The sequence below is a fragment of the Peromyscus eremicus genome, chromosome 9 (genome assembly GCF_949786415.1).
Source record: "Peromyscus eremicus chromosome 9, PerEre_H2_v1, whole genome shotgun sequence".
Classification (NCBI taxonomy): domain Eukaryota; kingdom Metazoa; phylum Chordata; class Mammalia; order Rodentia; family Cricetidae; genus Peromyscus; species Peromyscus eremicus.
The window spans coordinates 73,744,800-73,772,188 of NC_081425.1; the positions used below are offsets into that span (position 1 = coordinate 73,744,800).

The following is a 27,389-nucleotide window of genomic DNA, read 5'->3' on the forward strand; positions in this document are numbered from 1 at the left end:
CAGAATATTCCAGACTCTTTGGGTATATGGGTGCCAGGGGTTGAGGTGGAGTTCCCACCAGAACACTTAGCTTTAGGCTTTTTAAATTTTCCATTGTAATTTTTTCTTCAACCTGTTTCTTTTTTGTTTTGTTCTATTTTTTAGGTTTGTTACTCTGTGTAACAGTCCTGGCTGTTCTGGAACTCACTTTGTAGACCATGGTAGCCTTGAACTCAGAGATGCCTGCCTCTGCCTCCCAAGTGCTGGAATTAAAGGTGTATGCCACCACCACCCAGCTCAACCTATTTCTTAACAGAGTCCTAAATTTATCTTCTTGTTCTTGGTTTCTGATTTAATTGGAGATCTGCTCTCTGAAGCTTCATGGTGCCTTTTGTCATGGTCTAGCGTGTGATCATTTGTTACTGTCCAATACAAGCATTCCTTATAAATACCCCGCTAACATAAAAGTTAAACAGACTTCTCACCATGTGGAGAACTTGGGCAGGAAGTGTTGCAGGCTTTCGCTGGGGAATTTTCTCTAGTGAGGATGCTTTGGGAGGTTTGCTGGCTCCACCCTCATCAGCCATGAAGTCTTTCAGGGTTGGCAGGCTGGGGGGATGGTACAAATGGAGGTCCAGCAGGTCATTGAGAGCAGAGGCCAGTGGCTAGCATTGACAGGCGAGCAAGTGTGAGCCCAGAGACTGTGACGGATGTGATTCAGTGGCCACTGCCACCAGGGCCACTCTCTAGCCGTCTCTCCCAGGGGTATCCATGCAGAGGGTAGAGAAGCCATGTCTCAGGAGTACTCCAGTAAGATCCTAAAGACCATTCCCAAAGATCCAGTTTTTGTATCATTATATCACTGAATGGTAGATTTGTGTTTTCAGAGCTCATGGGTGGTTCACTAACATACCAAGGCCACCTTGGGGTTCGGTCATTAGCATGTCTAGGCCTGCCTTGGGTTTGGCTCCTACCTGAGCTACCATGTGGCTGGGTTTACCAACATACCAGAGCTTGGTTCTGAGGTCCAGCTCTGATCAGAGCTACCTGGTGCCAAGCTCCTGTCTTATAGGCATTACATTATTCCAAATCACACAGAATGGATTTTAAGTTACACAAAATGGTTTCACTTACGTTCCTAACAGTTTTGTTTGGATAGAGATAGGATCACACCCTGTAGCCGTGGCTTGTCTGGAACTCATTATGTAAACCAGGATGGCCTAGCACTCACAGGCCTCCAGTGCAACCTGCCAGTCTGGACTCAGCATTTTCCTTTAAAAACAGAACTTATTTATTAAATGTTCTAAGATTTGTTTTCTGCACGTGAGTGTTTTGCCTGAAAATTTATCTGCCTCACATATGTGCCCACAGAGGTCAGAAGATGATGGATCCTCAGGAATTGGAGTAACAGTTGGTTGTAAGCCACCACGTAGAACTGAACCTGAGTCCTTCGCAAGAGCAAAAAAGCTCTCTCAATTGCTAAGCCAACCCTCCAGCCATTGTCTCAGCAATTTTTTTTTTTTTTTTTTTTCAGTTTTTCGAGACAGGGTTTCTCTGTGTAGCTTTGTGCCTTTCCTGGAACTCGCTTTGTAGATCAGGCTGGCCCTGAACTCACAGAGATCCGCCTGGCTCTGCCTCCCGAGTGCTGGGATTAAAGGCGTGCGCCACCGCCCGGCAAAGAAAAAAAAAATCTTTTAAAATGAAAGGAGATGAGAATAAACGACCTGCAGAAGCGAGAAGGAAAGCTCCTCCGCTGGCCTCGCCCTCCCGCCCGCTCCACCAAGACAGATGCTCCCCGCCAGCCTGTTTACCGCGCCGTCACCGCCTCCTAAGCCTTCGCCTTCCAAACAATTCAAAAGTCGCACAGATCCGACCTATCGCAAGCCTCGCCCGAGGGGAAGGGGCGGGAGCTTCCGGAAGTGTTGGCCAAGGTCCCTCTAATCAGCGACCCGCCGCGGGAAGTTTCAGTTCAGGGCCGGCTCGAGGCGTTCCTACTGCGGGTCTGCGGAGGTTTCTCTGTTGCGGGATTGTTGGGGAACGGGCCCAGAAGCTGCTTCAGGTAAGTAGGATCTAGAGATCAAGGTCCTTCTTCGCCGCATACTGGCTTGAGAATGGCCTAGGCTGAAATGTTTTCGTGGTCCCGGAAGATGGCTCAGCAGTTAAGAGCGCTTGCTGTTTTTGCAGAGGTTCACTTCACTCCCAGCAACTCACATTAGACATCTTTAGCCTGTAGCCAGCGTCAAGAGATTCGACACCCTCTTTTGGACATTAATATGCAGGTACACACACACACACACACACAATAAAGTCTTCGAAAAATTAAAAAGCGGCATGAAAATTATGCATGTTGTCCTGAAGAATTAGCCAAGTGTTGGAGATAAGAATCTATCTGACTTGTAAGCTAATAACCTCTCAAAAGAGCCCAGAAGTGGCAGCGGCCTTCGCTTTTCATGAAGACTCTTGTCATTTGTTACCTCGTATAATTATTAAGTTGAAAATCTTAAAAGCTAAAACTTACGCGGTTTTAAAATACAGGGGAGTAGGGTGAGAGCCCACGCGAGGGGGCTGACGTGAGAGTCACGTTTGATCTTCACCTAGAAGGTAGTGGCTGTTATTGTCAGTCAGCTGCTCTCCTCGCTGTGGAGCGGCCCCTGTATGATCCATTCAGATCTTGCCTTTAGGCTCCTGCTTCGACTTCCCTGGATGGGCTGTAAGCCACGTAAACCTCTTCTCTCCTAAGTAGGTTTTAGCCAGTGCTTCATCACAACAGAAAGCGGACTAAGATAGAAAACTTTTGGAATCAGATCTTGGTCCTTAGTGTCCTTCTCCTGTATTTTGCTTGGATACATTACTATCTTTTTAGCCGGGTGGTGGCACGGGGCAGATCTCTGTGAGTTCCAGGACAGCCAGGGCTACACAGAGAAACCTTGTCTTGAAAACAAAAACAAAAAGATCTAAGAAAAGGTCATTGCAAAGTATAATTTCTAAGATGGACAAAAATAATGGGGCAAACTGATGAGGTTAACAGTGTTACCAAGTTTTGCTTAAACTCTTTCTCTAGTAGTTACTTTGTGTTTGGCTTGTTTTCTATTTCTTTTTTTTTCTCTCTCTCTCTTTTTTTTTTATTTTTGGGTGGGAAGAGGATTAAAACAAGGTCTCATGTAGCTCTCTCCAGCCTCGAACACCCTATGGAGCTAAGACTGGCTATGACCCAGCCCTCTCACCTCCCATCTCCCAAGTGCTGTGATTGTGGTTTTGCGATTGTGGTCTCACTATTTCATAGGCTGGCTTTAGCCCGGTGCTGGAATCACAAGAGTATTCATCACAGTAGGCTATCACTGGAATGATCTCACTCTAGCCCAGTCTGGCTTTGAACTCCACTGAGCCTTCTGTGTCAGAGTCCCAATAACTATTACTAGGATTGTGTGTGTGTGTGTGTGCGCGCGCGCGCGCGCGCGCGCGCTGTGGAGACCTGAAGTCAATGGCAGGCGCCTTCCTCTATGGCTCTTGTCTGACTGGTCTTATGTCAACTTGACACACAAACTAGAGTTATCTGAAAGGAGGGAGCCTGAACTGAGAAAATGCTTTCATAAGATCTGGCTGTAAGGCATTTTCTTAATTAGTGATCGATGGAGGAGGACCCAGCCCATTGTGGGTGGTGCCATCCCTGGGCTGGTGGTCCTGGGTTCTATAAGAAAGCAGGCGGAGCAAGCCAGTAAGCAGCACCCTCCATGGCCTCTGCATCAGCTCCTGGCTTCAGGTTCCTGCCCTGCTTGAGTTCCTGTCCTGACTTCCTCCAGTGTAGCACTATGATCTTGAAGTTAAGCCAAATAGACCCTTTTCTCCCCAATGTGCCTTTTGTTCGTGGTGTTTTGTTGCAGCAATAGAAACCCTAACTAAGACAAGTTGGTACCAGCGAACTGGGGGTCTTGCTCTGACCGACCTGACCATGTTTTTAGGGGGATTGTGGAAAGACTTTGGAACTTTGGGCTAGAAAAGCCATTGAGTGTTGAGAGCTCAGTGGGATATTCTTTGGGAGCTTGGGAGATAAGAATGTTGAGAGCAGTGCAGAGGATGGAGGCCTGGATTGGGAAATTTAAAGGCTCTTTCAGGGCCCTTTGCTATTTTGATCGAAGACTCTTTGGTTCTCATTAGCTGGGGCTTAAGAATCAGCTGTGATTAAAAAGATACCAGAATTACTAAAGGAAAACCTTTCTTCGCTGGGATCCTCGATGCTAGTCAGCTGGAGCTGAGAAGTTAGCGATTAAGAAGAGACCAGCACCATTGAGGTGAAATCTTCTGGGAAGTGTTTCCTGAGACAGTCAGCGCACAGAAGCTGTGTTCCAGAGGCGACCAAGGTTGGGCTTTGTGCTGACAGCAGAATTGGATAGGCATGAAGGTAGTACTGGTTTTGAAGGCATGAAGGGGTCATGGAGAGCAGCTTGGCACTGAGAAACCAGGAGAGGCCACTGGTGAAGGTGTAGCCTCAGCATCAGTTGAGGCCCAGTTGAAGGGGTCATGAAGAAAACTTGGGTAGGTACCACGAAGAGAGCCTATGAGCGGCTACTGGTGAAAGTGCAGCCCAGCTGCAGCAGAAGACCCCAGAGTTGTGGAGATGCCGTTACCATGGGATGACCACCAAGAACAGCAGCAGCAGTGGAGTGGAGCCAGCCAGAGCCAGAAGACAAGCTGTGTGTGCTGCACTGGGCAGAGCATAAGAAGTGACCCAAGCCGGGCCGTGGTGGCACACGCCTTTAATCCCAGCACTCGGGAGGCAGAGCCAGGTGGATCTCTGTGAGTTCAAGGCCAGCCTGGTCTACAGAGTGAGACCCAGGAAAGGCACAAAGCTACACAGAGAAACCCTGTCTCAAAAAATCAAGAAGTGACCCAAGCCCCTTGGAGGGTCCCAGAAGATCATAGTGGATCCCAGACATTGGACATTGTGTTCTTTACACTTGGAGTTTGGTTTGGCTTTGGTTTGATTGTAACTGTGCCCTGGTTCTTCCCTCTTGAAGTGAGAAAGTATTTAATTTACTTTTTATTTTTACAGGAGTCCACAGCGTGAAATTCTTTGAACTTTTAAAAGAGATTTGGGATTTGTAAAGAGATTGGGTATTTTAAAGAGACTGAAATGTGAATGAATTTGTAAGGGCTATGGACTTTTTCAAGTTATTTATGTTTTTAATGTGAGATCTTGGCGATGGTGGCGCACGCTTTTGATCCCAGAACTCAGGAAGCAGAGTCAGAGGCTGGCGGATCTCTGTGAGTTCGAGGCCAGCCTGGTCTACAAAGTGAGTTCCAGGAAAGGCACAAAGCTACACAGAGAAACCCTGTCTCGAAAAACCAAAAAAAAAAAAAAAAAAAAAAAAGAAAGCAAAGAAAGAAAGGGAAGGTTGTGGCTTTAATCGTGATGTGTTTGTGTGTCAAACTGACAAGGGGTCTATTGTCCTGCTGGTTTTATGTCAACTTGACACAGAAACTAGAGTTATCTGAGATGGAAACCTCAATTGAGAAAATGACTCCATAAGATCCAGCTGTAAGGCATTTTTTTTAATTACTGATTGATGCGGGAGAGCCCAGCCCATTGTGGGTGGTGCCATCCCTGGGCTGGTTGGTGGTCCAGGATTCTATAAGAAAGCAGGCTGCCGGGCGGTGGTGGCGCATGCCTGTAATCCCAGCACTCGGGAGGCAGAGGCAGGTGGATCTCTGTGAGTTTGAGGCCAGCCTGGTCTACAGAGCTAGTCCAGGACAGGCTCCAAAGCTACAGAGAAACCCTGTCTTGAAAAACCAAAAAAAAAAAAAAAAAAAAAAAAAAGAAAGCAGGCTGAGCAAGCTATAGGGAGCTTGTAAGCCAGGAAGCAGCACCCTTCCAAGGCTTCTGTATCAGCTCCTGCCTCTAGGTTCCTGTCCTGCTTGAGTAGGAACTTTGGATTTCCTCCAGTGATGGACTGTGATCTAGAAGTGTAAGCCAGATAAACCCTTGCTTGCTCTTTGGTCGTGGTGTTTTGTTGCAGCAATAGAAACCCTAACTATGACAGCTCTCTTCCTGAGTTTCTCATCAAAGCTGGAGCTCATTCATTCAGTTAGGCTGGCGGGCAGAAGAGCTCCGGTTAAGTGCCTGCGCCTGCCCAGGTCAGCACTGGAATTACAGGCATGCGCTGCTGCTGTGCCTGCCTCTTACGTGTTAGAGATGAGCTAAGGTCTTCAGGGTTGGGTGGCAGGCACTCGGTGGATTGAGCCATCTCCCCAGACCATTGCTTTGTTTTTTTAAAGCCTGCCTCCGCCTCCCCAGTGCTGGGATTAAAGGCGTGCACCACCACCACCACCACCACCACCACCACCACCCCCGCCCGGCTCATTCTTTTGCTGTTTGAATTGAGAAGAAAGGCTGAGGCTCTTCATCGCCAGAGGAAGGTCAAGGAAGTTGTTCTGTAACGTAGCTCTTTACTTCCTCTGTTTCCACTTCACACGTTGCCTCTTGTCTGTATTCTAGATTATAGTTTTCCTCTGCTTCATTTAATCTGCTGAGCAGCTTTCTACCCAGAAACCCCAGATAGGCACGTATCTTTGTCTTTGATAACTTTCCACTTTCATATTTATTCATTTTTATTCTGTTGTGTGTTTTAATATTTTCATTTCAAGGGAGTGCAAAGGAATATAAGAGATCTGAAATCTTAATTGTTTTTATTAATTTCTTTTGGTCTTTGAGAGAGGCTCTTCCTCTTTAGCCCAGAAGATCCTAAAACTCACAATGTTCTGCTTTCTTGAGCCTCCCAAGTGATGGAATTGTAAGGGTGAGCCAGCCACCACAACCTGGTCTCAGATCTTAATTTTTTAAATACTAAAATGAAAATCCATGGGGTTGGGAATTTAGCTCAGTGGTAGAGCGCTTGCCTAGCAAGCTCAAGGCCCTGGGTTCGATCCTCAGCTCCAGAAAATAAATAAATAAATAAATAAATAAAAATAAAATGAAAATCCATTAAGTTAGTGTCTATTTCTCTTTTTTGACAGGATGTCTTCATCACATTTTGCCAGTCGGCTTCGGAAAGATTTAAGCACTGAAATGATCAGAACCCAGATTGCTCACAGGAAGTCATTATCTCAGAAGGAAAACAGACACAAGGTATATGAACGAAACAGGCACTTCGGCTTGAAAGATGTCAACATTCCATTGGAAGGTAGAGACCTTGTTAATATACATGAGATGTCTCTAGACCTCGCTCCAGAAAAGGCCAGTACCAAAACGAGTAAGTAAAGACCTTTCGAAGTTGTGAGTACTTTTCAGAGTGAGTCAAAGTGAGTCTGGAGAGATGGCTCAGCAGTTAAGAGCGTTTACTGTTCTTGCAGAGGACCTGGGTTCAGTTCCTGGTGTGGTAGCTCACAACCATCTGCAGCTCCAGCTCCAGGATGTCTGACTCCTCTTCTGATCTCACAGGCTCCTGCATGCATGTGGTGTACATACAGACACATACATACACTCAGACGTTCGTGCGCATGCATTAGATAAATATTAAAAGCAAAGTGAAAGTTGGTTTAATGCCTGGGAGGATAATTAAAGAACTCCACTGATCAAAGGAAAATCATTCTAAATAACTCGGTGAGAACCTTTGAAATAAAATAGAAATACTTTGCCAGTCATCTAGAGGAGAGAACAAAGAGATCATTTTTTTTTTTTTTTTTTTTTCTGGAGCTGAGGACCGAACCCAGGGCCTTGGCTTGCTAGGCAAGCGCTCTACCACTGAGATCATTCTTAACATTTGCCAAAATGCAAGGAAAGAAAGAACTGAATAAGCAAAAAGGGATATTCTCAGAAAAAAAAATAATGAAAACAGAGTGTCCTAGAAGGCAAGAAATGTTATAGGGATGGAGAAAGAGAACCAAGGCATAACTTAAGCTCTAGCCAGGAGTCACTGGAGTCCTATTTTGTTTATATACCAAGTGTTAGAAACTAAATGGCAGTCATGCCACACAATGTAAGTGGTGAATGAGAGAATGTTTAGAAAGGTTTGGTTTGTGCTATGTGGGAGGCAGATGGAAGTACAGCCGTTCTCCTTCAAGTGTGTGGAGTTCAGAGGACAGCTTTGGAGTTTAGCTCTCCTCCCACAGTTATGTTGGTTCCAGAGGTGAAACTCATGTGTCAGGGTTGCTTAGCAAGCGCTATAACTACTGAGCTGTCCTCTTGGCCCCTAGAAGTTTTATGTTATGGTTTTCAGGGTCAGTGTGGCATGTGCACCCAGTGCATTTGAACCTGGTTTTGGAAAGGGTTTTATTGGGACTGGAAGATGATAGTCTGCCACCTCGCCCAGCTCTCTCCCAGATTTCTCGGTTTTTTTTTTGTTTTTTTTTTTTTTGTTTTTTTTTTTTTGTGATTCTGAAGTGTGAGGGGTGAGAACTGGACAAAACAGTTACGGGTTTTTGTTTCTTCTGACCTGAGGTGAATAGTGCATGTTTGAAAAAAAAAGGAACTGGGCCTGCTAGCCTGTTTAGAGAGAAAAAAAATAACCTATTTGGGGAGCTGGCAGGAAATGAAAAAGGCCTAGAACCCGAGTTTTGAAAGGGAGATTTTTTTTGTGGTCTGAGCACAGCTAAAACATACAGTGAATATTGAAGAATACAGCAATAGTTTTAGGAAAGAGCATTTTTAAATTGAGTTCAATTTTTCCTTTTTGAAAAATACATTTTAAATTAAAATAGAATTGCCTCACTTTACCCCTTCCCTTTCCTCCCTTCAGTTCTTAGGTCCCACCCCTCCAAACCCTTCTATACCCCTAAATTGATAGTCTTTCTTTTATTATTATTACATACGTATGCATGTATGTATATGTATGCACAAGTATATACATACAGCCTGCTTGTTGGACATGTTGAGGTTATAATGCCTATTAGGCATGTAAGCAGAGATGATTTTTTAAAAAGTAATTGAGGGGCCTGATGTGGTGGCTCATGCCTTTAATCTCAGTACCCAGGACGCAGAGGCATGTTAAAGCCATAGGGGCTGTATATAATGAGACCCTGGCTCAAAGGAGGGGAAGGGTGGGGGAAAGCCAGATAGGAATGGGTTCAAAAGAGAATGGAAGTGTCGCCTAGGACATACTCGGTCTTCAAAGATTGAACTTGAGTCTAGTAAAACCCTTAGATGTAATTTCTACTCTCGAAAACGTGGAGGTTAGGAATAAGTGAAAAACGTGAAATAAGCAAAAACAAGAGCCCAACAAGGGACCAGTTCTTATGCGGGCTTGGCCTAGGCTTAAGAACCTAATTAATGCGAGAGACAATTCACAGAGAAGCTTATAAAATTTACAGAGAATGAAATTCAAAGAAATGACCACAGTGTGATGCTTCTTAGAGCAGAGGTCGGTAAGCTTGTGAAGGAGTGACCGAACAAGGTGGTAAGAACCAGCAGTGTTGCTGAGAGACACACAGAGCTAGGGAGGTAAAGCTAGTGGAAGAGCTGGTCTAGTCAAAAACAGGAGCCCCAGTGAGGAAGGCTTTGTGTATGAGTGACATCTCTCCCAAAGAATGCTTTTGCTTTGTTTGCAAGGTGTGAGGAATTGAACTCAGGGCCTCACCCAGGCTAGGCAGTTAATTAAGCATGTGCTCTTCCACTGAGCTAGACTCCCAAAAGAACCTTGAGTTTTGCTAATGCCAAGCTAGCCAAGACCTTGCTTCCCTCTCTCAAGGTACAGCTTGTAGGCATATGTCAAAAAATACCAACAGAATTCTTCAGGCTTGTTGCATGTAGGAGAAGGCAGACCAAATGGCCCGTTCTAAAGTTCTTTTGAGTGATTCAGCTTGAAGTAATCAACATACCAACTTTTTTTTTTTTTTTAGCTGAGGATCGAACCCAGGGCCTTGTGCTTGCTAGGCAAGCGCTCTACCACTGAGCTAAATCCCCAACCAACTTTTTTTTTTTTTTGGTTTTTCGAGACAGGGTTTCTCTGTGCAGCTTTGCGCCTTTTCCTGGAACTCACTTGGTAGCCCAGGCTGGCCTCGAACTCACAGAGATCCACCTGGCTCTGCCTCCCGAGTGCTGGGATTAAAGGCGTGTGCCACCACCGCCCGGCCCAACTTTTTTTTAATTGAGCAAGTGAAGGCATACACAGTGAATACAATTTTCAAAATGATTTGAGCTTGAAATAACTTGTTTTGCCGGGTAGTGGTGGTGGTGCACACCTTTAATCCCAGCACTCGGGGGTCAGAGCCAGGCAGATCTCTGAGTTTGAGGCCAGCCTGGTCTACACATCGAGATCAGAACAGGCACCAAAACTACACAGAGAAACACTGACTCGAAAAAACAAACAAACAAAAAATAAATAACTTGTTTTACAGTGTTAAGGAATTAATAGGACAGGATTAAAAGCATTTCTTAGCAGATGAAATTAGACAAAAAATGTGCTTTTAGAAATTTGATGTTAACCAGGCACTGGTGATGCATGCTTTTAATTCCAGCACTTGGGAGGCAGAGGCAGGCAGATCTCTGAGATCGAGGCCAGCCTGGTCTACAGAGCAGCAAAGGCTATACAGAGAGAAACTCTGTCTCGAAAAAATAAGGAAAAAAAAAAAACCACCAAAAATGGTTTTGTAATATTTTGTGTAAAATGTTTCATGGACTGTTGTTTGACACTCTGCTCCCCTTAGAGTCAGAGAAAACAGTTCTGAGTGACCAGCGGAAGCAGCTCCTCCAAAAATACAAGGAAGAAAAGCAGCTTCAGAAATTGAAAGAACAACGAGAGAAAGCTAAGCGAGGAGTGTTTAAAGTGGGTCTCTACAGGCCTGCTGCTCCGGGCTTCCTCGCCACAGACCAGAGGAGTGTGAGGACCCAGCCTGCTGCCCCCGGCTTCCTCACCACAGCCCAGAGGAGTGTGAGGACCCAGCCTCCTGCCCCTGGCTTCCTCGCCACAGACCAGAGGAGTGTGAGGACCCAGCCTCCTGCCCCCAGCTTCCTCGCCACAGACCAGAGGAGTGTGAGGACCCAGCCTCCTGCCCCCAGCTTCCTCGCCACAGACCAGAGGAGTGTGAGGACCCAGCCTCCTGCCCCTGGCTTCCTCGCCACAGACCAGAGGAGTGTGAGGACCCAGCCTGAGGTGTGTCCATGGTTTAACTTAAAACATCAGACAGTTCCTTTAACTCTGAAACCGAAAAGCAGCTACTTAACTTAAGGAAAGGTCTGAATATTAAACTGAGACATAGAATAAGTTTGGTCTGTGTTTGTGTTTTCGTTTTCTGTTCTTTTTTAATTGATCTTTTTTTTTTTTTTTTTTTTTTTGACTGTTTAAAGGCTTTTTCATACAATGGGCGGATTACAAGATCCAAGGCTAAAGACCACACGGAACACACTAAGGTATCATTGTGTATAGATAATTGCTACTGAAAGAACATACTGTGCCTGTTCCTCCCTCAAAAGTTTGTAATTCCATTTTAAACCTAAAAGCAGATGCAAACGTAGTGATTTATTTACCTGAATCGGAAGTGTGAAAATTAGCAGTGACTTAGAGTAGTTTCTGGCTAGAGGCCAAGGAGGTTTTCACTCACAATAGTCTCTGCAGAAACACCTCTTGGTGCAGTCCATCCAGACTTCATCCACATGCTGCTGTTCACTGTGCTGCTACTGTGCATTCCACACCAACTGCAGGAAGTGCAGATCGGAATGAGAAAAGCACAGGGCGGCTGAGATACATTTCCAGGTCCTCTAAATACGGCAGCAAATGAAGGCTTCAGGAGAGAATTAAGTATGTCAGCTGGGGCCTGAGTATGACTTTTTGTCAAGTAAGGAAGCTAAGTTTCATGTTTTTAACATATTGGAGTCACTGCCATGTCCTCGTAGCTCCTCTAGCTTTCGGGATTCTTACAATGCTGGAGACAATTCTGAGGCTTTATGGTGCTGACTGTAGGCCTAGAAATAAAATGGATACATATGGTGTGTAAGGTAGGTAAGATAGGGGATGGCATTAAGAGTAGGCATTGAGTAACATTTTAGTTGGAGCAGTCCAGGGAAACCTTACTGAGATGCTTGCCTGTGGGGTGTAATCTTAAGGAGGTGAGTGAACCCCAGGAAAAGGCTTTCTGCCTAGGAGAAATGTAAATGTAAAATTCAGAGATTTCTCTTTTGATGTTATAATTTGGGGTTTTTTTTCCCCCAGCGGTGTTGGGAATCACAGAGGCCAGGGAACTACAGGTTAGTCACGCTCTGTACCCTGAGCAACTAACTAGACCGTGGTACAGGTGCCACTCACTATTCATGGCTCCTCAAGAGGCTGAGGCAGGGGGCTAGCTTGCCAGTCTAGGCAACACAAAAGGCCTCATCTCAGGGAAAGAAAACCACAGTTAATATTGTTAGTGTTTTCGGAATTCTCAAGTGAGCATATGGCCTTGAACTCAGAGATCCTCCTGCCTCTGTTTCCTGAGTGCTCGGATTAAAGGTGTGTGCTGCCATGCCTTCCAGCTTTGGTTTTTTGTTTTTGTGTTTTTTTGAGATAGGATTTCATGTAGCCCACACCCATGTATCTCCCTATTGGTTGAGGCTGGTCTTCAACTGCTGATTCTTTTGAGATCAACTTACAAGTTAAAAGTGTATTTGGCTGGGCGGTGGTGGGGCATGTTTTTAATCACAGAACTCGGGAGGCAGAGCCAGGCGGATCTCTGTGAGTTCGAGGCCAGCCTGGTCTACAGAGCGAGATCCAGGAAAGACGCAAAGCTACTCAGAGAAACCCTGTCTTGAAAAAAAAAAAACGTGTATTTGATTTCTTATGCAGTTACGTAACAAAGTACCTAATTCTCTTCACAGATTGAGAGCAGGAATGTTCTTCAAACAACACGATGTGGCCAAAAACAAACTTCTGAAAAGAAAACACTGGACAAAGAGAAAAAAGGTGGGAACATTAGCAATGATGATGCCCTTGGTGCTGCCACAGGAATAATGTAGGAATGACAGAAAGCATCTGATTGGATTATTTTTCCCAGTCATGCAGCCCATGGTGTCGTCAGGGAGAGTGACTGGATCAGCTGCTCCTCAGAGGACAAAGCAGACCGCCCGAACAGTCTCGTCTGCCCCGAGAAAGCCAGTCACAAGCGTTGCTGGTGGTAAGGACTGTCCGAATGCTCACACAGTAATGCACTTTATAAAGAACAAGAAAGCTTCAAAACAGATCATGGCCCTGAAATACAGTGTGCTAATAAACAAAAAACACTATAAACAGATGCTGAATTATCAGATTGGTACTGGAGTCATGGCCGGGGGCTGTGTGTAGGCTGTAGGTCCACATTGGGTCGCTTCCTCAGTTATTCCTCACTTTGCTTTCTGAGGGGCAGCCTCTGACCCTGAAGTTGCCCATTGAGCTAGCCTGGCTGGTTGGTAAGCTCCGGGGATCCAGCACTGACTGCAGATGGGTGCTGCCACATGCAGCTTTTTATAGAGTCCTGGGACCCAGACTCCAGTCTTTGCCTTACAGTTAGCACTTTGCCAACTGAACTCCTGCTCTGGACTTTTTTGTTGGTTTATTTTTCTTTTCTTTTTGAGATTTATTTCTATTTTATGTGGATGGGTTTTACCTGAGTGTATGTCTGTGTACCACATGTGTGCCTACGGAGGCCAGAAGAGGTCTCTTTATCTCCTGGAACTGGAGTTAAGGTGGTGGTTAACTGCCATCTAGGTGCTGGGAGTCACCCTCTGAAGAACAGGCAGTGCTCTTAACTGCTGAACCCTCTCTCCAGCCGCCATACTGTGTTTTTGAGATAAGGTCTCACCAATTAGCTGAGGCTAGCCTACACTCTTGATCCTGTTGCCTCAGTCTTCCAAGGAAGTTCTGAAGTTGCAGGCTGCCCAGCTGTGTTGGTTGGTTGGTTGGTTGGTTGGTTTAGTGTTGGCAGTTAGATTTATTGCTTCTGTTTTCTTTTTTATAATCAGTATGTATTTGGTAATCAGAAAGAAAGGAAACATACTTTATTTTGAAAAGCAAAATAAAGTTTGCTTTGTATTTGACAGGAAATTTTATTTGTTTTTGTCCCCTTTTATAGTGTGACTTGTAATCTTAAAAGTTGAAGATATGTATTCCTATTTGTCTTTTTTCAAACTTTACCGAATGATCTAGTACTTTAACGGAGCATTGCCTGTCTGTTTTAAAATGGATGTCTTACTTCATTTTTTATTTTAGAGAATGAATCCGAAAGAGTGGGGCCAAGTAGAGGAAGACCTGCCAGAAAGGTGGAAGCCAAACTTGGCAAGGTAGAGCACGGGTCTGCTTATTTCTAAGTGCCTTGACTCAGCTGAAGGGGAGCGTGTAGACTGCTTCAGAGAGCGCCCCTCCACACACACTCTTCAGAGAGCGCCCCTCCACACACGTTAACGCCTTCCACATCAGGAAGCGTCACAAGGATTTACTGATACTGGTGGTTAGGTGTCTTGATCTAACCTTGGGTTTTATAAGTAGAGAAGGCACAATCTGGTTAACAGAGAAAATGGAGAATAGAAAAACACAGCTGCAAGAACTAGTTATAGGGTGAGATGCTTTGATTGTGGATTCAGCTAGAGCAGGGTATTATCTATGCTTGCAATTAGCTGCATAATTGGAGTTTATTTCTCCATCCCTAACAGAATTTCCTATATAGATTGTCAAGAATCAATAAGCTAGGGTTCTTAACAGCATCCAGCAATGAGATCCTCAAAAAACAGGACCAGGGCCTGCAAGATGGCTCAGCAGGTACAGGTGCTTGCTGCCAAGCCTGATGGCCTTAACTCAATCCCCAGAACCCACACAGTGGAAGGAGAGAATCCGTATCTGCAGCTTGTCCTCTGACCACCACTCATAGAAATTAAAAGAAGCCAGGTGGTGGTGACGCACGTCTTTAATCCCAGCACTCAGGATGCAGAGCCAGGTGGATCTCTGTGAGTTCGAGGCCAGCCTGGTCTACAGGACAGGCACCAAAGCTACGCAGAGAAACCCTGTCTCCAAAAAAAAAAAAAAAAAAAATTAAAAAAAGAAAACAAAAATTTTAAGGAACTATTTTGAGTTCCTAGTTTCTTGGCCTACAGTGCAACCTTAACCTTTAGGGGGAAAAAAAGATCTCCTGCTGAAGAGTAAGAAACCTCCCTGGAGCCTTACTGAGTGTCAAAATCCTCCAAGGAAGGAAATAGTGAATCTTTTTAAGCCATGCTAAGATTGATTGTGGGGGCCAGCGAGATGGCTCAGTGGGTTAAAGACCTTGCAGTCAACCCTGATTCCCGGATCCCACAAGATGGAGGAAGGGAGCTAACATCTGAAAGATGTGTTCTAATTCCACCCATGCCGTGGTGTGCATGCCCCCAAACAAATACACAGACAGTACCATAATAAGTGTATTTTTAAAAAATGATTGTTCCTCTGCATGTTATCATTGGTTTTTACTTTCACTGACACCTTGGCCTTTGAGATCCTTATCCAGGTTGAGTTTGAGTTCAGACCTCATTAATAAGCCAAACTAATTTTTAATGTCTAAATATCAATTAACAACTAAACTGACTTGGAAGAATATCTTTGTATTCCATTGCTTGATCTCATTGTATCACACCGAGAACTATTGTTCTGTAGTAAGATTATGTACAGCCTAAGGTTATTTTTTAAGTATTTACCAATTTTAAGTATGTGGGTGTTTTGCTTTTATATGTCTTTGTGCCACCTGTGTGCCTGGTGCCTGAGGAGACTAGAAGAGGGTGTTAGATCCCCTGGGATTGGAGTTAAAGATGGTTGTGACCCACCATGTGGCTGCCGAGAATTTGAACTCAGGTCCTCTGGAAGAGGAGCCAGTGCTCTTAACCTCTGAGCCACCTCTCCAGACCCAGAAGTTGAATCTTGTTGAATTCTGATTGGTACAAGCCATCACATTGTGAAACTTGTTTGTTGCTGCTGCTGCTGCTGCTATTTGTGTTTCTGTTTTAATGATTGCGTTTGTTCCTGGAAGAGAAATTCCAACTTGATTCTGCTTGTACCTAGGTCCTTCCCTCTAAAGTTGATAGAGAAGAAAATAGTATGGATCCACAGAGCAGTGTAACAAATGGAGTGGATCTGGGTGGCGTCTTCCCCGAGGTGGAGAGCTCCACTAAGACAGTTCCTGCAGAAGTGAAGGGGAGGAAGTCCTTTGCACCTACGCATTGTGTGTTTCAGCCTCCGTGTGGTCTGAAGACCTATCCAGTAGCACCCATGAGTCACAGAAGTGACAGCGCTTTCTTGACACCCAGTTGTCACTGGAGCCCTTTGAAACCAGAAGTGTAAGATGAAATCTTTAAGCACACACAAATACTAATACACAGTTAATCTTAATAATAAGCACTTTATTAAAAGGAGTAACAAATGCCTGTCTTGCATTTCTACTCTTTCTTTTCCTTTGTCTTTTTTTTCTGCACTATTTGTAGTTAGTGAAGTATGCTAACTATGAATCACACACACAAAAGAGTTCTTTGAGAAAAGCTCTTCAGAAGCCTACAGTAATGCCTTTGATAGTTTGGATATTTTCTCTGAGTTGTCTTCACCATAAACATGTTGGGTTTTGCTTTTAAATACGTGGTTTAATTATAGCCCTTAAATAATATTTCCTTCTTTACTTTTGTAAAGATTTATTTTTATGCACATGAGTGATTTGCATTCGTGTATATAAGTGTACCACATGGGAAAATGTGCCACACGTATGCAGTTCCTCTAGAGGGCATCGATCCCCCGGCACAGGAGTTACAGATGATGGGATCAGCCGTGTGGGTTCTGGGAACTCAACTCACATTCTCTTCTAGAGCTGCAAGTGCTTGTAACTCAGTCGTTTCTCCAGCCCCTTAGATTTTTGGGGGGGTGAGGGGTGGGGAGACTGGGGCTGAGATGGCAGCTCACTTTGTAACCTAAGCAGCCTTGGCCTCCTAAGTGCTGGGGTTATAAACTTGTATCACCACACCCAGATAGAAGCGTATTCAATAAAAGCACCTCTGTGAGTGACTAATGAGGCCTACTCTCAAACAAAGAGCATTTCCACTTTATCTTTTTTTTAAGCAACACAGCTTTCCAGTCCTTCAGTTTTACATATATGTGGACTTCATTTTTCGTGAAGTATATTTTTTTGCTGTTATTTTTAGCACTACCACTCAAGATGCAGCAAACGAAATCTTGGTGCACAAATCTCTAACTTGCTCTACAGACACAACTCAGCAGGAACGAAACGACCCCCAGAGTGCTTTGGGTTCTCCCGCAGTCTGTAAGGAAGGTACGGTGTTCTCATCCCGTCTCTGGCTGGATCGTGAAGAACTTCCTGTAGAGCTCATTTTCACCATGTGCTTCAGGAATGTGGCCTGGGCCTGGATAAAGTGGGGATGGAGAAGGAGCTGGGGGATCGCTCAGCCGCCAAGGACAGAGCTGGATGTGGGTCGGGCAGGAGCTGGAAGGAGCCCTGGGGAGGTGGGGACACTGCAGGTGGCCTGTCCCAGGCCCTGGAGAGACCACTTCAGGAAGAAGAACGACCTCTGACTTCCACCTGCTCTTGCGCGCGCGCGCGCACACACACACACACACACACACACACACACACACACACACACACACACCCCAAATATTGACAACCATGATAGAAGAGATGTAAATGAAATGACTGAAGCGGAAACAAAAATTTCAAAGTTCAACATTGAGAAAACTGAAGGATTTTAAAAATTATCTTGTGAGGACTGTCATTCTAGAAATTGTTCCTTAATTAATGAGTAATGTTTTCTTTCACGTTGTAGAACATGCCTTAAATCAAAAGGAAGCGTCTACTACAGATTCCAATCCCCTTTCGGTGGGAGGAGTCACATCACTTGAAGCAGGGGAAGGTCAGGTGTCTCAGCCACAGCATGATGTGCCATATTTCAGGTTTGTCTGCTATTACCGTGAGAATGTGCATTCATGTCTAGACATTAAACCCCAAATTAAAGTGTTTCATTTTATGCATACATATTTAATATGGTGAGCGGGGAGGAGCTGGCTTTTGGGGGATTTTTACTGTGCAGTTTTAACTCTTCTAATAGCTAGGACACAGTAAGGTTTCTATTCCAGGGTAGGTAGATGTGTGAGGGAAGTGGCCTTCCCAGCCTGCCCCGAAGTGTGACCCTTCCGTGCAGGTGTTAACTTTCTTATGTTATTTTGAGAGGTAGAGAATGGATTTGAGGACACATGCAGGCTTTTTGTCTTTTGAGAATATACAAGTCTTGTACGGTACATTGTTTTGTTTTCATTTAGTGGTAAATGTTGCTGACAGGCCTTTTTAGCACCTGAAGAACTCTCTCGTATGTGAGCGCAGAGTACTCTCTTGTCCCGCTCTATCATGGTTTATTTAGTCGGGCTCAGTGGATGTAAACAGGGTTCAGCTGCTCACTCTTGAAGCCAAAACAGAAGAGGGGGAACATCTTATGGATGGGCTGGCAGTGTCTGTCGGTAACACACTTCTAGCCCCCAGGAAGCCCTGGGATTGATCTCAAAATGAATAAACCTCCCAGCACTCAGGAGGTAAAGCCAGGAGGGTCCGAAGTTAAAGGTCACCCTTGGCTACATAACAAATTCAAGACCAGCCTGGGATAGATGAGAGCTTCTCTCTCTCTTTTTCTTTTTTCTTGGTCCTCTGAGAGTTCCATACAATGTATTTTCATCAAGTTCACCTCCAGCATCCTTTAACTCTTTCCTGGGCCACTCTGCCACCAAGCTTTGTTTTGTTTTTTTTTTTTTTTTAATAACCCACGGACTCCTCTTTGTGCTCTCATACACCCCTGGGTGTGGGCCATCCACTGAAGCATGGTGACCTATGGGAAGCCACCCTTGTAAAGAAAACTGACTGTCCATCCCTTAGAGGCCATCAGCTGTCAGGGTGGGGGCCAGATCTGTCTTCAGAACTACAAATCAGCACTGATTTCAAATGCTGTTCCCTCCAGCAGCGTCCCAAGGGTCTTATTTTCCCAGGATAGTGTTTGCAGTACTGAAGAACTTGGCCAGTTAACTGGATGACACGTCATCTCCCCGTTGTACTTGGATGGTTTGTCATGTGTGGATGTCATGCTTCCATGTGTGCTAGTGTATTATGTGTGCGCCTGGTGCTTGCAGAGGCCAGGAGAGGCCTTTGGATGCCCTGGAACTGGTGTTGTGAGCTGCCGGGTGGGTGCTGGGAATCAAACCTGGGTCCTCTGGAAGAGCAGCCAGTGCTCTCGTTTTAACCATCTTTTCCTGAGTATTTCCTGTTAATAACCACTTGAATTGTTTGTACTGTGAAGTTTTTCTAATGGAAGGGGTAAGCTATGCTGTGGTGCTGTGCCACCCACCTGGTACTGTCAGTGCTAAGCTGAGTCTCCTTCCCATTACCTCAGTCATTCAGTTTCTGTGTCTGTCCATTGAATGTGAACAGTAGACCTTCCTTTTTGCCTATCATTTCGTATTTCTCCACTGTTGTGCATCAAACCCAGGCCTTGTATGTGTTCTGTAGATGCTCTACCACTGAGCTATACATCTCTAGACAGGGTGACTCACTCCTGTAATCCCAGCCCTTGGGAGACTCTCAAATTTCAGGCTAGCCTGTGTTGCATAGTGAGACCCTGCCTCAAAGAAAAGGATTTAAGAACAAAACAAACCGTCCTTGGGTTTTCTTCTTAGGGAGTTTGTGGGGTGATCTGCCCAACTCCCTCCCATACCTTGTTTGTTTGTTTGTTTGTTTCTCTTGAGTTTGTGTTGATAGTTTTCCAGTTTTTTACTATGGTGAGATGTACATCATGCAACTCTTTAAGTATACAGCTCATGGGTATTAAATATAGTGTTATGTGCCCATCACCACCATCCATCTCCAGAGCTTTCATCCTGTAAAACTAAAACATTCTTTATCTGCTAGACAAATCCCCATTTCTCCCAAGAGCCCTTGACAAACACAGTTCTAGTTAGTCTCTGTGACTTTTTTTTAATTAAGTGTGTGTCATGTAATTAAATGGAATCACACACTATTTGCATTTAATTAACTAATTTCTTTTGGGGACATGGGAGCCTTTTGGATCTCTCTTCATAGCCCTGGCTGTCTGGAACTCATTATGTTGACCAGGCTGGCCTTGAACTCACAAGAGATCCACCTGCCTCTGGTCCTGAGTACTGGGATCAAAGGTGTGTGCTGCCACACCCAGCCTTTTAATTAATTTATTCATTTTGGTTTTTCAAGACAGGGTTTCTCTATAAAGCCTTGGCTGTCCTGGAACTCACTATGTAGACCAGGCTGGCCTTGACCTCAGAGATCTACCTGATTCTGCCTTCTGAGGTGCTGGGATTAAAGTCATGCCTGGCCCTTTGGGTTTTTGTTGTTGTTGTTTTGAGACAGGGTTTCTCTGTGTAGCTTTGGAGCCTGCCCTGGAACTCACTCTGTAGCCCAGGCTGGCCTCGAACTCACAGAGATCCTCCTGCCTCTGCCTCCCGAGTGATGGGATTAAAGGCGTGCGCCACCACTGCCTGGCTTGGCCCTTTGTTTTTAAGACAGTCTCAAGTAGCCCAGACTTTCCTGAAACTGTATGTTCCTGCATCAGCCTTCTGATTTTATCTATCACCCCAGGCTAGGTTTTGTGTGTGTGTGTGTGTGTGTGTGTGTGTGTGTGTGTGTGTGTGTATGTGTATCTTTGTGACTGGTTTGTTGTGCTTAGCATAGTGTCCTTAAGATTGATCTTTCTTTCCTCCCCCCCCCCCCCCCCTCTTTGAGTTGTGATTTCAATGTGTAGTCCTGACTGGCATGGGCCTCACTTTGTAGACCAGCCTGGCTTCCACCTCATGGGGAGTCCTGTCTATGCCTAACAAGTTCTGAGACTACAGACAAACCCCTGTGCCCAGTTTTCCTTTCTCAAGGTTGAATAATTGGGGCCAGGGGAGGGGAAGGCAGGGGGCCTGTCTAGAGCGAAAGCTCAGCCATTCAGGGCACTTTGCTGCTCTTACAGGGGAGTTTGGTCTCCAGTACCCCGGTGGCAGCTGTCACTCTAGCTCCAGGGAATCCAGTATCCGCTTCTGTCCTCCAAGGCCACTGTGCACACATGGCACACTTACATACATGTAGGCAAGACACTCATACACCTAAAAGTAAATAAATCTTTTCTTTTTTTAAATTTTGTTTATATGTTGTGTATGAGTGCTCTACATGTACACCTGCAGCCCGGAAGAGGACATCAGATCCTGTCACAGATAGTTGTGAGCCACCATGTGTGTGCTGGGAATTGAACTCAGGACCTCTGAAAGGGCAGCCAGTGCTTTTAACTGCTGAGCCATCTCTCCAGCCCAAAAGTAAATCTTAAGTAAATCTTAATCCATACTGGCATTTTGCTCTTCTGTGTGTCTGTCATTTATATTTGTTAGTTTTGGTTTTGGTGGTGTTTGTGACAGTCATGCTCTGGTCTCCTGACTGGCCCAGAGCTCGCTGTGGCAGTCTCCAATCTACATTGAGCCTCGTTGTCTCTGGCTCTGGTGCCCCCACACCCAGCCATAACGACGTTCGGCTTGCCTCCATTTTAGTGATTAGAAGTGCTGTAAACATGAGTGTGTGGTCACACTTTGGGATCTTGCTTTCAATCCTTTGATGTCTACCTGATTTCTCTGCTCTCTGGAATGCCTGTGTGAGCACAGATGGAGCTCCTCCTAGGTCTAGGTCTCTCAGCCTGACTATTACTCACAGTTTAGATCATGTACTTCTTGTTTGGGGGTCTCTTATGTCAGGTGTTTGAAGCATCCCTAGCCTATAGTGACAAACAAAAATCTCCAGCTACTCAGTTGTACAGACCTTTAGTATCAGCAGAGGGAGGCAGAAGGGAGGAAGATCTGAGTTCAAGGCCAGCTGGGGCTCTATGGTGACACCTTGTCTTAAGAAAAATCTCTGGGCATCATCAAATGTTCTCTGAGGAGCAAAATTAACCCAACTAAGAAATAACTATCTAGGGCTGGAAAGATGGCTCAGAGGTTAAGAGCACTGGCTGCTCTTCTAGGGGTCCTGAGTTTAATTTCCAGCACCCACATAGTGGCTCACAACCATCTGTAATGAGATCTGGTGCCCTCTCCTGGTGTGCAGGGATACATGCAGGCAGAACACTATACATAATTTTTAAAGAGAGAGAGAGACAGACAGACAGACTATCTAATAGTTAGATTTTGTAAGACCCTATCACCTTGTGGAGTGGATTTGTTTGTTTCGGTCCTTATTAGTGTGCGTATTAACACCAAGAGATGTTGAACTCTGGACAAAGAACAGAACAAATCACAAATGGTAGCTTGAAAAGTGGGAAAGTGGGTCTTGGCGTCATCCATCCAATGTAAATTTTAGGTGTAGACAAAGGACATACACAAGGTGTATATGACAGGAAATTTGTCTTTTGTGAGTTTCGTATATAATAGTTCATTAAATCCTTACACATAAAGTCTTCAAAATGGCTATTTTGCCTCTATTTCCCTTACTGTTTTGTGCCTTTGTTTTAAACCATCCTAGCCTTGTGTGTTGAAGTGTCATAATGGTCAGGCTGAACTAAGGTGGCCACACTTGTAGAACTAAAACAGATGTCACACTTTTAGAAAGATCCTCCAGTCAGAAACTGACAAGTTAACCTCACAGTGCCTGGAGTGGGACAGGAAGCTGGAACTGGACATTCCTGATGATGGTAAGAAAAGAACATTCTTAGTTTTGTTTCTTTCTGTTGTTGGCATTATATCGTTTTGTGTTTTAGAGAGGTTTTCCTAGCACAGGCTGGCCTAGAGCTCACTGTGGTTGAAGATGACCTGAACCCTAGTCATCTTGTCCCACCTCTCAAGAGCTGGGCTTACAGGTGTGCCCAAACACACCTGACAGTAATAATGATGATGCTGTGTATTTTCTTTTTTTGTAGTAGTAGTAGTAGAGATTGAACCCAGGATCTTCTTTGTGCTAAGCAAGTGCTTGACCAGAGAACTATATCTATAGCCCTTGTTTCTATTAATATTGTTGCATTCTTTCAAAATTAAAACTCTAGTGTCCAACTTTGTAGTTTCAGTATTGCTCAAAACACCAAGAGCTGTTCAACCTCTAATATCTCTATGCTAATGAAGTGTACAGCCTTTGTATATTTTGGGTTTTTTTTGTTTGTTTGTTTGTTTGTTTTTGTTTTTGGTTTTTTTTTTGTTTTTGTTTTTTTTTTTTTGGTTTTTCGAGGCAGGGTTTCTCTGTGTAGCTTTGCGCCTTTTCTGGAACTCACTTGGTAGTCCAGGCTGGCCTTGAACTCACAAAGATCCGCCTGCCTCTGCCTCCCGAGTGCTGGGATTAAAGGCGTGCGCCACCACCGCCCGGCTGTATTTTGTTTTTTTAATGTGACCTTGTATATAGTGGTGTTAATCTCGTATTCCTTAATTATACAAATAATATGTTCTGAATTATAATTATGTATATCAGTATGAAAACAAATTTTGGGCAAAGTCCTTAGTCCTATTTTATTTGGAGAAGCTATTTAAAAAGTTACCAGTGTGAGGTCCTGGGATACTTATGTACTTGACATGTTTGTGGTTGAATTCTCATAAAATACAGGAGAAAGGGAATGGTACTCATTGGGAAGCCATGTGTGATTGAGGATGAACACTGCTAATTGTTACTGGTGCTTGAAGCCAGGCACTAGGGTTCAGTATCTATGGCAAAGTTTTTTTGATGGTTATTTTTTGTTTTTCTGTAAGAATTTAATTCTGTAAACTCTAGGGATCGGGGTTAAGTCTCAGTTGGCTGGCTTGCTATAAAGGTCCATTTTCTTTTCTTAACTTCTTCAGCTAAAGACCTTATTCGCACAACAGTTGGTCAAACAAGACTCCTTATTATGGAAAGATTCAAACAGTTTGAAGGGCTGGTGGATAATTGTGAATATAAACGAGGTGAAAAAGAGACAACCTGTTCCGACCTGGATGGATTTTGGGATATGGTTAATTTTCAGGTATGTGTCAGGTGCTTCGTACATTTGCTTCTAAGGATGGTAAAATGGACGGTAGTGGTTTAGCTACCTAGGATGTGATAAGTGAGCTATCAGGGTGCACCGTGTAAGCTGCATTGTCTTTTCCCCATGGTGTCAAATAGTCTGAGACAGATAATTCTACATGGGAGGCATGAGCCAGTGCAGTTAGTGAATTCTCTTGTGTGCCCGGCATTGTTTTAAGAAATGATAAAAAGGAAAACAGCTGGCCGTAGTGGCACATGTCTTTAATCCCAGGCAGAGGCCGGTGGATCTGAGGTCAAGGCCAGCCTGGTCTACAGTTCCAGGACAGGCAGAGTACACAGAGAAACCCTGTCTTCAACACGAAACAGACACGAAGCAAAGTGAATGGTTTCTCTAGCAGCTCTCATACAGTATGACATTGTAACGTAAAGCTGAGTGTCGGTGGAGGCAGTGGCTAGGAGGCTTTTTGGAGGAAGAACGTTTTCTACCTTGCTGAGTTTATTTCAGAAATAAGCATATGGGGAGCTGAAGAGATAGACCAGCAGTTAAGAGCACCTGCTCCTCTTGCATAGGACTACGATTCTGTTCCCAGCACCTACATCAGGCAGCCTGCAAACACCACGACACTTTATGTAAAGGATTTTCACCCTCTCTATACATGTGCTGCACCTGCATTGGGGCCTTCCCTCTGCCAGCGAGCACTCGGTTATCAGGGCATACCTTCTTCCTCATCTCGGGATTTGAATTTGTAGTGTTTGGTCCCCTCCCTTCTCCTCCCCCTAAAAACATTGAGAAGGAAAGCGTGAAAATGAACAACCGAGCTTAAAAAGTTGGAAAAAGACCCAAACAGACGCCGCAGCCCAGAATGCCAACAGATGGTGGCTGATGGAATGGTGAGCCTGTAACGTGTCAGCATCATATGCCACCGGCAGTTAGCAGTTAGAGCAATAAGGTAACAGCTAACCAGACGCTTAGAAAACCCTGACAGTGAATGCTGGTGAGCAAGCAGCAGGACATGGGGCAGCAGGAACTCTGTCACTGCTGGTGACAGGGCCAGGTTAGAAGACGGTTTGGTGGTTCCTGGCAAAACTAAATAGACTCTGACGTTGTGGTCCCAAAGTCACCATCCTGGATGTTTACTCAAGCGATCGACAGCGTGTGTTGGCATGTGATCTGTGTGTGGTGCCAAGAACAACGCTGTTTGTATTTGCCAACATCTGGGGAAAACGAGATGTCCCTTAATGAGGTCGGTGACAGCTGTTTTTAAAGGGATTCTGTTTGTATTATGAGGAAGCAATGGTACTGAGGCCTTCTTTCCTACCACCACAGTGATCCATCGATCAATCTGGGAGAGTTGTGCATCTAGAACATCCTTTCTGTAGGTTATAAGATGACAAGGCCAAAACTACCAATGAATAATTTTACATAAAAATTCTTGACTTGAACACTGTTTACAGTGACTTAAGCTGAATAACCCCAGCATTTGGGAGGTAGAGGCAGGGGCATTGGGAGTTCGAGTATGTCCTGGACTGTGCAGCAAGATGTGGGTCATCCCACAGTGACTTAAGACCCTGCCACTCCTACACACTCATGCACAGTTCCTTTCTCTCTCTCTCCCCCTCCCTCCACCTCTCCCTCCCTCCCTCTCTCTGTCTCACACACATACACATTCAGTCTTTCTCACACATTCTCTTTCTCTCGCACACTCATCATACACAGTCTCTCTCTCTCACACACACAATCGTATACAAAGTCTTTCTCTTGCACACACAGTCTTTCTCACACTCATACACATTCAGTCTCTCTCTCTCTGTCTCTCTCTCTCTCACACACACACACACACACGCACACGCACACGCACACGCACACGCACACGCACAGGATTTTAAGTTTAATAACTAACCAGTTCTGGGTCACCATTTTCAGTTTATTTAACATAGTCATTTTATAGTCATAAAGTAGCAATTTTAACATAGCATTAATGGGATGAACTTGTGCTTTTATTAACAGGTAGATGATGTAAAGCAAAAATTCAACAACCTCATCAAACTCGAGGAAGCTGAATGGAAAAACAATAATAATCCAAGCAAAAAAGTCCTCCGGGTAGGTTTGTGCATTTTCTACCCAAATTTCTAGCATAGATTCTTCTCTGGTTTTTGTTTTTTAAAAAAACATTTATTTATGTGGGTGGGTGGGTGGGTGGGTGGGTGGGTGGGGGCCCACCCAGTTGTGCCACGGAGCACATAGAGGTCAGAGGACAACGTGGAGACATTGATTCTTTCCTTTTACCATATAAGTTTTGAAAATATTTAGCTTTGGGTTTCTTGTTTCACAAACTAAATTTCATATATTGCTTATTACATTCCGATTGCTCTTGAGGGGAAAAGCAAGGATATAATCAACATGAAGTGTAAGATGTGTCCTTCTAAAGAGAGGGAAGAAAGAGATGTGTGATTGAATTGTATAAGATGTGTCCTTCTAAAGAGAGGAAAGGAAGAGATGTGTGATTGAATTGGGGTGTCCAGGTGACATTTATGTTTCTAGATAGTGGGTAGATGGGCATGGGTTTGTTCTGAAAGCTGCACCTATGTTGACAGGTGTGGTGTGGCACACTTGTAATACCAGTTCTTGGGAGGCTGAGACAGAATGATTACCATGAGTTTAAGGCCAACATGGGCTCCGTAGCAAGTTTCAGGACAGCCAGGGTTACATAGCAAGACTGTGTCTCACAAAACAGACAGACCTCCTACATTTATATATTTCTTTGTAATTGCAATAGCCGTAGGTAATTCATGTTTTTTTATGCTAAATTCCAAGTAGTCCCATGTTAAGCTTTATAGCAGTCCATTTAGAGGGGTGCTATATCCAAAATTTATGGTTGGAAAAATGAAAGATTAAATAATTTGCCCAGGGTAGTGCTGGGTTTCATTCCAGGCCTTTGTATTCCACAGTTCATGCTCTTACTGAGCAGATCACACCTCTGCTTGTTGACAAGCTTTTTGTGTGACGGATTGTAGAATAAGATCTTCCTCACTATGCTTATAAGGTTTTCTATTCTCCTGTAAAACATGCTTTGTCAGTCTAATAAGAGTCCATTAGGAGTTAAGAGCACTAGTTATTTCTTGCACACACACAGGGTAGCTCACAATGGCCTATCATTCCAGCTCTGCGGGGTGATGCTCTCTTCTGGACTCTGGGACACCTGCACTCATATGCACAGTCTCATACAGACACACACATGTACACATTAAGATCTTTTTTAAAGTCCATTTTTCTTACGGTTCAGATGGACATTGGCTTTATTAAATTGTCAGTTTTCTTTATGAAGTTAGAAGAACACTTAGTTTATAAACTCAGGTTGATTGATACTTTATAGTGTGTTATGCGAACAAAGCTGTTCTGAATTCCATCTTAGCAGAGCAAAGTGATAAAGAATTAAAAGAAACCTTATTTCCCCAATGAAGTCTCACTCCAAGGATCTGAGGGGAAT

At 44.4% G+C, this 27,389-nt stretch overlaps 1 protein-coding gene across 1 annotated transcript in view; it reads left to right on the forward strand.

Moving 5' to 3' along the window:
* Positions 1–1,935: 1,935 nt before the first annotated feature.
* Dlgap5 (DLG associated protein 5) overlaps positions 1,936–27,389 on the forward strand; it is a 37,469-nt gene continuing 12,015 nt past the window's right edge. The window contains exons 1-13 of the mRNA XM_059274501.1: positions 1,936–2,038; positions 6,991–7,226; positions 10,618–10,807; positions 11,254–11,320; positions 12,764–12,848; positions 12,940–13,059; positions 14,130–14,200; positions 15,945–16,219; positions 17,069–17,196; positions 17,708–17,834; positions 22,524–22,609; positions 23,739–23,899; positions 25,910–26,002. Coding sequence (XP_059130484.1) covers positions 6,992–7,226; positions 10,618–10,807; positions 11,254–11,320; positions 12,764–12,848; positions 12,940–13,059; positions 14,130–14,200; positions 15,945–16,219; positions 17,069–17,196; positions 17,708–17,834; positions 22,524–22,609; positions 23,739–23,899; positions 25,910–26,002 — 1,638 coding nt within the window. The 5' untranslated portion in view covers positions 1,936–2,038; position 6,991. The remainder of the gene's footprint in view (positions 2,039–6,990; positions 7,227–10,617; positions 10,808–11,253; positions 11,321–12,763; positions 12,849–12,939; positions 13,060–14,129; positions 14,201–15,944; positions 16,220–17,068; positions 17,197–17,707; positions 17,835–22,523; positions 22,610–23,738; positions 23,900–25,909; positions 26,003–27,389) is intronic.